The sequence below is a fragment of the Olea europaea genome, chromosome 19 (assembly GCF_002742605.1).
Source record: "Olea europaea var. sylvestris chromosome 19, O_europaea_v1, whole genome shotgun sequence".
In the NCBI taxonomy this organism is placed as follows: domain Eukaryota; kingdom Viridiplantae; phylum Streptophyta; class Magnoliopsida; order Lamiales; family Oleaceae; genus Olea; species Olea europaea.
The window spans coordinates 6,022,093-6,033,075 of NC_036255.1; the positions used below are offsets into that span (position 1 = coordinate 6,022,093).

At 33.4% G+C, this 10,983-nt stretch overlaps 2 protein-coding genes across 2 annotated transcripts; one reads left to right on the plus strand and one right to left on the minus strand.

Annotated features, from left to right (window-relative positions):
- The first annotated feature begins 826 nt into the window (after positions 1–826).
- On the plus strand, positions 827–4,155 carry LOC111368258 (Golgi SNAP receptor complex member 1-1-like). The gene is made up of 4 exons (XM_022989498.1): positions 827–901; positions 1,772–1,939; positions 3,235–3,348; positions 3,714–4,155. The coding sequence occupies exons 1-4, from the start codon at positions 827–829 to the stop codon at positions 3,825–3,827; spliced, it is 471 nt and encodes a 156-aa protein (XP_022845266.1). The 3' UTR covers positions 3,828–4,155.
- A 2,262-nt stretch (positions 4,156–6,417) lies between these two features.
- Positions 6,418–7,476, minus strand: LOC111368259. Its single transcript, XM_022989499.1, has one exon. It carries the CDS (start codon positions 7,474–7,476, stop codon positions 6,418–6,420), a length of 1,059 nt encoding a protein of 352 aa, XP_022845267.1.
- Between the last annotated feature and the right edge of the window lie 3,507 nt (positions 7,477–10,983).

Below are 10,983 nucleotides of genomic sequence, written 5' to 3' on the forward strand. Positions count from 1 at the left end.
TGCAAACAGCACTCTTGATTGGACCTTTAGAGAGTTTTTGACACCCATTTTTAGGAAAAAAATGAATTTTAGAATAGTAGATTGATGGAAAATGTGTAGATGAAAAATAAGGAAAAGTTTTTGATTTACGTGTAATGTTATTTTAATGAAGAATGTGTGGTTAAAAAGAAGAGAGAAAAATGTATTTTGATAAAAATGAGAATCAAATAGGGCCTAAGTTTAAAAAGGGAAAAAATTAGAGAGATCGACTTTAATGACATTCACAGAGAGATGATTTGTTGGAACTTCTAACAATCTTGAATGTGATCCTATTGATGTTTCTTGGAATTTGACTTTTTAAGATGACTGTGCTATCACAAGTTAATTAACCTAATCTACTGAAAGACTTACCAAAAAGTTGTTCATCTAATTAGTGCATGCATGTATTTATCTCGGGTTCATGCATGTTTTCCATCTAACAATAAGTAAAAATGAAGAAAGGGAACAGAAAAGTGGACTAGAAAGAAGAAGAAGAAGAAGAAGGAAAAAAAAAAAAAAAAAAAGATAAAGATAAAGAGAAGAAACAAAAGCAGGTCTTATAATTTACGTGTTTGGATTTATGATTTAGAATAATGCTATTGTTGAGCAATAGAATGCAAACACTTGACATTAAATGATATGTCTAATGAAATGTTAAAGCTATGGGGCCCATTTAATTGAAATTATCATTTAATTCCGCCTAAATTCGTACTCAACGCCACTGATGCTAGATAACACTACTCTTAATTTTATTTTTTATTTATGGTTGATTAATAAATAATCAAAGAAATTAAGTAGGTTTCCAAAGATGGTAAGCCAACGAAGTTTGTTAGGTTTTAATGAAAATGGCTCCACCAAGCTGAATAAAGAAGATCGCATGCCTGTCATTGTTTGAGCCGTGCGCATTGAGGATTACACCTTGATGAATACAAGTATAAGCCTCATTAACCAAACTAAATGTTCGCACCCAAGACAATTTTTGAGCGCCTCAAATTGAGGCCCTCCTTAGTTTAGCCTTTTTAAACCATGGTTTCACCTACTCTCCCACATTTCAATTCCTAATTAGTGGCCAACATCCCCAACCCCAACCCAGTATCAAACCCCACGTACTGTCCCCCTTATACCCCCATGTACAATCCGCCATATACCTTTTTTTATTATTTTAGAGTTCTTAATTTCAATTTTTATTGTTAGATTTAGCGTGTTTATTTTTTTATCTCATTTGAAATAGTTTAATTCATGTAGATTATTAAATTTATTTGTATAAAATGTTTTATTAGGATTGCAGCACGAGACTTGTGGAGTTGTGTTTTCTTAATTTAAGTATATTTATGAAATTAATGTAAATTAAAGTGAATTCGCTCTGTTTTGTTAGGTAGCTAGTTTGGTAAAATTGAAAAAGATTTTATCGTTAAAATCTAAAATGAGGTCATTAGACATCGTTTAAATATAAAAATTTGCAGGGAACAATTGCAAAAGGCTATAACAGCTTTAATATTATTGTGTCACTGTTTTGTTGGGGAAAAAATCTTTGTAGTTAAATTATGCCTCCACTGAAATCAGTTCCATGGCAGACTATTTGTAACCACGTGACTTGTGTATTAAACCATATGGTGCAAAACTGGAAACATGAAGAAAGAAAGACAGATGTGGTGTCAAATACAACTATGATCTGATTGCATGATTCTTTTGGATTTATTTTAAATTAAGAAGATATGGCTGATGTTGATTGAATATATCATTTGGTTTGTAGGAATTTAATCGGCTTCGCTCTAGTCAAAGAGCAAAGAAAGAGCATGCTTCTTTACTCGAGGATTTTAGGGAGTTTGATCGGACAAGATTAGACCTGGAAGATGGTGGTGGTTCATATGACCAAGCTCTCCTCAAAGAGCGGGCTACCCTCAATAGAAGTACAGGACAGGTAATTGAGACTAATCTGGCATTTTAAGGAAAGATTATGAACTGGTAAAGTTGAATTACTACATCTTTCAGATTAAACAAATTTCAGTTTTGTTTGTATGTATGCATGACTTAGTGAATATGGTGGCCAAGCATCTCTCTGTTGCCTTACAAATTTAACGACAAACTACTGGGCTAGCTACAAAATATACAATAGAGGCTATACATGTTCGATGCATGGTGATATTCATAAATTTGTGACCACTCCATTGAACTTAGAACTTTTGTCTTGTTTGACAGTTTTATTTTTTGTTGCCATATCGGCATGTTTGTGGCAGTTGTGAAAATATTAAGACACTAAGCTCCCGTTTGGCCCCTATTACATTTCATTTTTCTTTCTCCTATTTTCAACCACACAATCTTCCATAAAATAATATTACACGTAAATCGAAAACTTTTCCTCTTTTTTTTTCAACTACTCATTTTTCAAAAAAAATACTATTCCACCCATTTTCATTTACCAAAAATGGGGGCCAAATGGGGGCTAAATTGGATCTCCACTGGTGGAGCAGGATGAATAATGAGTTTGTTTTGTTTTCTTTACCTTCATGCGAAGTCATTGCCTCTAAAACTCTTATATTGACTTGTGTTTTGTGTGGATTAATTTGGTTTGCTGGACCTATCCATGTTAGGTATTTCAGTATGTTTTATTCTTAATATAATTTGTTATTGCTGTCTTGGAAAAGTTCGAGACAACTATTGCCAATTAATTAAAGTAAGCATCAACTTGTTTTCAGAATTAAGATAATTTCATCCTCCTGTATGACAATAGTTGACCAGCAAACCATAGATTCATAGGGAAGGTATGACATGCAAAATCAAGCTACTTCACGTACAAGTTTCCATACATAAGGATCGCCTCACATTTTGGTCATGCCATCTTGCAATCACTTCTCAATGTGGACTGGTGGTTGTGTTGACTTAAATCTTGTAGGTAGCCTCATAGAGGAAGGGATCTTTATGCCTGTATTTTTGGTGGTTTGAGGAGTGAGAAAATTGTATGAAGGATGACAAGATGCTGGTGAAAATAGGATTTCTTATAAAAACTATTAGATTCAACATCAAATTTTAAATGTCTTTGCGGATGATATATTCATTCCTCGTGTCATTGTTTGTTTGGAGGATGCTGTAGACAAACTTGGGCTAGGTAGTTATCCTGAGGAATTGCTGTTTATGTAACCGTTTATAATTCTCGATATGTATCTTTTTACTTTGCGTTCATGTTTATCTCTGGTAACTGATTCCTAGTTACTGCAGGTGGACTCTGTGATCTCACAAGCCCAAGAGACCTTGAAATCACTCGTGTTTCAACGTTCGACATTTGGGGGCATTAACTCAAAGCTTAGTAATGTCAGCAGTCGGCTTCCAACTGTAAGGAAATTAATTTTTCATACTGCTGATTTTCTTTGTTTTCTTCCATCTTACATTGTGGGTGTTTAGAGGGGTGAAGAAAGGTTTTTACTTTTTACCGTTTTGATTGAGGTAGTTTTTGAAGGCATGAGAATACTTTTTATAGAGCCTTCAGTTAATTGAAGTATAATTTGACATAAAGAACGTGTGGATATGGGACCTTCAAATTAATTTCTTCGAAGAGAATCATACTGTCATTTGAATCGACACACAACTAAATGAATTATTTATCTATGTTGCTTGTTAGAGCCATATATGATGAAAATGGAGACGATAGTTTTACTTGCTGATGAATCTGTCAAATTGTAATTGATTCAATGTTGCAGGTGAATCACATTCTCTCGGCAATAAAGAAGAAAAAGTCCATGGATACCATCATCCTTTCCTTGCTTGCTGCTGTTTGCACGTTTCTCATATTAATTTACTGGTGGACAAAATAGGAAAACATTGCGACTGTACTGGTGGAGCCTTACGCGCGATCTTTTGCTAGTTACATTTTTTGTACATGCCTTGCCATGTTATGCTGTAACAAATTCTTTTTGTATTCTTTACTGATATTGGCTTGTCATGCAAAATATTGCATCCATTTGGTTGGCCAAAGACACTTTGGTACCCCCCCCTCCCCCAACACACGCAGCTTCTTCTTTTTTTCTTTTTTTCTTTTTTTTGAAAAAATCATTGGAGAGCCAATTCGTGAGTTAGTTTGGAACAAGCACTGTAAATTTCTGCTATTTGATATCTCTGGTTTGAATGCAGCAGATGGAGGCATGTGCTTTTTTTAAATTTATTATTATGATGTCTATCCAATATTGAAATACAGTTAAAAGGGATCAAGTTAATTATAAGTGATCATCCAAAGCCGCCGAGTCAGACACGGCAGTCTTCAAACTTGATTCAAAATGAGATTCAAAACTTGAATATTTGATCTGTCCAATCACTCTTTCATTCTTAGAAACACAAATTGACCTCACTTAAGACTTTGGCATTAGAGGTGGGTGCGACTACACCCTTGTTTGATTTGGTCTATTATGAAAGTTCAGTCAATTCATGTGAAAAATTAGACATTGTTCAGAACACCGAAAAAGAAATGAGTGTGTCAAAGTCTATTTCTTTTGGATGAATTGGTTCGACCTGTTTTTACGCAACTAAAGATATTCGGTTAAATCGAATAAATGTTGTGGATACAATTTGATATCTGTGATTTTAAATCATCATACAAGTTAAAGTATCTTAATCACAAAATCTTGGTAAAATTCACACATTACTTGTACCTCGAGTCTTCTATATTTCAGTATTGAAATAACACTAACAAAAGTAATTTGACACTTCTTCAATCATTTATTGTTGTTGTAGATCGAAAACTTGAATAGAATCGCATTAAAAGTGAAGCGAAAAAAAATTGAAATAAAACATCAAAGGTCAACACAAGATATAACAAAAGAGTTGAAATGATGGGAAAAAGACTTCAAATAATCATGCCATTTGCTCTTGCATGGTCTAGGTCAGGTAATCAACAACCCATGTGCAATGTTTCTTGTGATTTGCATCAATTTTTTGGGGTCCTCTTAGACCTATTTTATATACAAATTTGAAAAGTAAATAATAATAATAATAATAATTTCAATGTTGAATTTGGTTTCCAGCACGATGACATGAATTGAGCGTCAAGTTTAAGGACTGATTAAAAAATTCAATTTTTTCTCAATGGTCACAATCCAATAATGGACACGTCACGTACATCACAAGTTAATATAAATGGAACTAACATTAACATAATCAACATTTTGTTTTCACTTACAAATTACAAAGCACGCATTTGACCAAATGCTCTGAGTTAGTTTAACTAATAAGTTAGATTTCTTGTCCTATGCTTCTTACTTTTCCAAATGTTATTAATATGTTTTAGAAACTAAGGTCCCAATGAATCGTAAATTTCACGAAATGCTTAACTCTCACCAAATCCATTTATGTACAAATACGTGTCGATTAAACAATAAATCAAATTATTTTGTTCATATATTTATGATGTATGACCATACAAGATAACGAATAAATATTTACGTGTTTTTCTTAGTTGTTAACGACAAAAGATAAAAGTAAGGTGCCTAGCAAAGAATTATGAGTTTCTAATAAGTGTGTCCTTAATTTGTTGTAAAGCAACAATAATTTGGAAAAAGAAAAGTCAAAATAGAGACAGAAATCAACCAAAGAAGACCCACCAATCACCATTCACATGCCCAAATTGTATTATTGTTTCCAAACTTTGGAATCTCCACACAAACAAATTAATTAATTAATTAATTAGTTAATACTGTCACTATTCCAATCATAATCAAACAACTCATTGCCAGCCTCAATGCAACCCAGCAGGCAAAAAAGAAGCATGCACACATTATGAATTTGGAAAAAAATGCCATGAAAAAACAGAAATCTTCACATTTTATTATTTTTTATTAATTTCAGAAAATTACTTTTCCCTTTATTAATTCAATATAACGTTTTTGCAACTGGATCGTTTCCATGGCGGATGTTTCGAGTCCATCAACATAGCAGCAATTTTTTTTTTTCGATTCTACCGTACGATATTGATCATTCGTGAATGTTGATAGTATCCATCCATTTAGCGGCACCTTAAATTCCAACGGGTGGAGAAAATTTATTACAAGAGAAGATGCTATTTTTACATAAATAGTTGTGTACGATAAAGAGACATTGATGTTCAATGCACGTTTGTGCAGTCCATTAACAAGACAATGTTGGAGAAATTCAAACTCAAACCTGGAAATAAATGCTATTGTAAATCAATTAAACTAATTAAAAATGACAATTTTTTCTTCATCAATCGGTTTACTGTTACAACTTTGGTACACTGCAGAAAGCCAGAAACAAACAGGGAAAGTGAATCAACACATGTATGTTAGATCTATATAAGCTATCAGTTCTTGAAATTCTGATAAATCTTTTTTATTGATTTCATTATGTTCATGAACAAATGGGTTAGTGAAAAATGAAAAATAAAGAAAAAAATCTTCAGCTTTTCCAAGCATAAATCAGCAAAGAAAATCCAGAGGGAACCTTCAATTCATTCTCTTCCTTACTTGCCCATTCCATAACAGAGCTGCAACTTGAAGAAACTGATGACAATGACGAAGATGATGAACTCCCAGCCGATCTCAACAAACCCTTCTTCATTTTCTTGGTTTCAAATCCAAATCCAAACGACTGTTGGGACCAAATCACATTCCCCATATTATTGTTGTTGAAATCTTCATCATCTTCAAATCTGAATGTGAATAATGCATAGCCATGTTCTCGATCTTCTTCAAACAACCAGTTGTATACATCCCATGAAACCAGTACATTCACTCCCTCAACTTCAATTCTCTCATTGCCTCTGAACTTCCATTTCAAATGCTTGATCTGCAGAACCCTTTTGTTATCGACTGAAATATATAACCTAGAGTCGTTACCGATTCTACAGTCGACCGAGATATTCCTCTCTTTGCCACCGAAATTGGCTTTCGTAGCGTAAAGCTTGTTGCCATACACATGTTCTCTTCTTACCACCATTTTCTGGTTTCTTTTAGGATTTCTTGCTTTGGTTTTAGCATAGGCTTCTCTAGCAGAATCGCCAACTAGTAGGATCATTTCACCATCTACAACAATGGCGATGTAGAATCCGGTCTGGGGCTCGGGTCCAGCTCCGTATTTGGCTCTAGAAAGATCCCAAAAGACGTAAGCATTTTTAACTGATTTGGTGTTTATATCAAGCCTTTTAGAGCCTTGTTTCCTCCAGAAAATAAAGGGCTTGATAAGGAGGTGAAAGGAAGAAGAAGTGGATAAGGAAGGAAAAGAGAAATCTTTGTCATTATCGGAGGAACAGTTGTCAAGGAGGAAGTGGAGGTGCAGGGAGCGGCTAAAGAGGTTCCGTGACCAGGTCAGGGCAAATAGGCCTAAACCAGTGTTGTAAAGACAGGTTGTCAGATTAGGATTGTGGGTGGGAGGCGGCGCCGCCGTGGTGGAGCGGTGGTGGGTTATAGTTTTGGTGGTTGCCGGACGAAAACAAGAAGGGATTGGGGATTTTGACATTTTGGGTTTTAAAAAAAAATGCTTAATAGACTACCATATGAATAAATTTGGATAGGGATTTGGGGACGGAATGAATGGAATGAAGAAAAAAATTGGGGTTTTATGGAGGAGTAAGACTGGCAGGGAAGAGGGAAGTCTAACATTGGATTCCGCGGGTTTGATTTTATGCCAATGTGAAAATGGTATATCCACACCGCCATTTAAAATAAAATTCATTTTTACTTATCAAATATGTACGGCAACCAACCGGTTAATTTAAAAAAAAAAAAAAAAAAAAAAAAAACGTTGAACCGCAACTTTGAAGGTCCCTACGACCTTGCCCCTGAAGCATCGTGAGGAAAGTAAATCGTTGAATGTACCCCAACAGACCAAGAAACAAGAGCTTGCCTGTACACTGGTGCTCAAAAAGAGTCTAATTCCATATCTCAAAAATCGAACCCATCACATTGCGATTAAATTTCTATGGAAGGAGGGAAGGACCCTTTTTTTTTCTTTTTCTTTTTTTCTTTTTCCTCACTTTTTAGAACCACCTGGGTCGAACTAGAATTAATGGCGTATAATGTGAATTTTTTGATAATAAATTTGTGAAAAGTGATTTTAAAAAATGTATGGTTAAAAAGTATTTAAAAATAATAATTTTATAATTTCACATGTATAATTATTTTATTTGAAAAATTAGATTAAAATTGAGTTTAAAAACAATTGAATTTTAAAGGTTAAATGGATTGGTGGGATTCAGTCATTCAGATAGATAATTACTTTCAGGAACAGAGTTGGAAAATTAGGTTGGATCACATAAATAAATTCTCGCATTTAGGGGCATCATTGTGTTGTCACGTAGACGAATTATGCTACATATCACTATTTGTCTAATTTTAGATCTTAAAATTGAAAATCATATTCTTCTAATCAAAATTTAGTTCAATTCTAGATTTAATATTTTATTAAGTCACTACACATGAAATTTATATGTAGACTGGATCGGAATATTGTTCACCCATATAAATTATGCGGAAATTACACTTACACATGTTTTTAACTTTTCAATTAAAAATTAAGGTTTAAAAGTTTTTATTCAGGCAATAATTCAAATTTTAAATGTCTAAAATGTTATAAAATTAAATTAATTTATACACACATACACCCGATTTTCAATCTCAAACCCTAGTCTCTCTCTCTCTCTCCCCGTGGACACTACATACGGTGGAGAGAGTTGCTGTAGCAACGGCGATAATGCGTGGCACCTGTTACTATGAGCTATGATGATGATGTCGCCCCAGAGCTTTAGGGGTGGGGTGGTGGTAGTGATGGTGCTGGCGATGGCGATGGTGATTTGTGCGTATGACAGTGTGCGGTGGTTTGTGATCTATGTGTGCTACGGTGTGTGGAATGATGCAGTAGTGTTTGTTTTGGTGCAATGGGTTATACAAACAGTGGCGATGTTGGGATGACGGTGGAGCATCCTCGATCGTGCGGAGTGGAGATGACGAGGTAGAGTGGGATGGGGAAGACGAGTAGAAATTTGTAACTAGTTAAACGAGTGATTATGACCAATTAATTGTAATTTGTGATCGCTTAACAAGTTGTGATCAATTAATTTGTTAATTTATGACAAGAAAAGGTTCGTAACAATTAATTTGATAATTTGTAACCGTTAAATAAGCCGCGACTTATCAAATTTGTGATTGAGAAATAATAATTTGCGTATTAATTTGATGATTTGTGATTGATAGATAAATTATAACTTTTAAAATTTGTAATAGAGAAAATGATCTATTAGTTTGATAATTTGTGATCGATAAATAGTTGTCGCCTATAAAATTTGTAATTTGTGAGAGAAAAATAATGATGATCAATTGATTTGATAACTTGTGATCGATTAATAAGTTATGATTTATGAAATTTGTGGTTGTGACATGTTCGGATTATAACTAGTAAGTAATTGTGATCATAAATGACATTAATATATTTAATTAATAAAATATTTTTTATTATATATTTTAATTAATTGTGTATTTGGAAAGCTTTTATGGATGTACCATACGGAAGGAGAAATAAGATTGCAAACTAACAATTATGTCTATGTTTGATTTAGTTAAAGATTAAATTTTTAGTAAATTTTGATAATAAAAAAATACCTAAATGTGCAATGGAAAAGTAAATAAAAATTATGATCCCATAAAGTATATAATTAAAATTAATTATTCACTTTAACTTAATTTTTTATTAATCGTTTCTAGTTTAATCAAACTATGGCTAAATTTATAGACGGTTGATGTGACACCAATACGAACGTACCAATAGAAGAAGTGAGTTGACATAGTTGACTGTAGTGCATATAAACTACCACACCAATTCTCAGTCAATTTTGTAAGGTAGGTCTTTCCTCGCCAACAAGTTTAGAAGGTTGCAAATAATTACCTAAATTAAGAATATTACAAGTAATTATAAATAAATCTTTAAAAGTATGTAACTACTCCAGCCTTTTTTTTTTACATTAATATGTTAGGATATGGAGCAATGACAAACTCCATCCGTACTCAAATTAGTAGGTATTGAAAATAAATAATCCAATCGAACCGTTAATTGGGTTGGGACACTATTTATGGTCAAATAAGCATTTAATGAAGTTGTCCCCAAATTAATTTGGTTGCCATACGAGGTCACACCATAGAAATTAAAACCACATTCTACATTTCATTTCAATGCTTTGACACGATCGTCTTTATCTACTTTCCTTTAAAATACTTTTACAGACTAAAAAGTACTGTCCGATACATTATAATTTCTCGAATCAATCAAGATTAGACAGTATTAAGGAAGAGCAATAATATGAATTGTTATATTATCCATTTTAAATTTTCTCAATTGTATCGATCGAGACAGTTGAGCGAATTCGATAAAGTAAACAAGTTTGCCGTTGTCTACGATGGGCATAAAAGAGAAATAGGAAATGGGTGATGCAATGATGCCTTAAACAAACAAACGTCTAAAATAGGAGTGACCCACCATGTGCAGAGATTCGACTGCCCTCCAACTACAGCTAATTATATATATATATGTCAATTTTTATAATGCATGCTAAAAATTGATATATGTTGGCTTCTTCTGATGCCAACCATGTAATTATCATGCAACATTAGATTTATGATAGTTTGGATGGGTTTTGAGGGTATGTTCGACACGACTTTTAAAAAGTTAAATTTTGTTTTTGAAATTAAGAAGTTTTTGAATCTGAATAATTTTTTAAAAGTACTTTGTCTAGTTAGAAGAGTTTTTAGAGAGAGTTTAAAGAAGCAAAAATCTTGTCAAGTGGATTCTAAGTTAATGTGAACGTACACTTGTGTTACTTTGGTCATCCAAAGTTGTTACTCAAATTATGGTCCAAAACGTAGTATGGAGTGAATATTTTATAACTTTGAGTAAAAGTAGGTTACATGATTTGTAGGGACACAAATAGGTGAGGAAGTATGGCAAGCACGAGTGCCTAGTCTCGCCTACTAACAC

Coding starts and splice junctions, on each gene's coding strand:
- LOC111368258 (XM_022989498.1), top strand. CDS start 827: ATGGTAAGCCAACGAAGTTTGTTAGGTTTTAATGAAAATGGCTCCACC. Junction 1,940..3,234: donor TCAATAGAAGTACAGGACAG/GTAATTGAGACT, acceptor TAGTTACTGCAG/GTGGACTCTGTGATCTCACA. Junction 3,349..3,713: donor TCAGCAGTCGGCTTCCAACT/GTAAGGAAATTA, acceptor TCAATGTTGCAG/GTGAATCACATTCTCTCGGC.
- LOC111368259 (XM_022989499.1), bottom strand. CDS start 7,476: ATGTCAAAATCCCCAATCCCTTCTTGTTTTCGTCCGGCAACCACCAAA.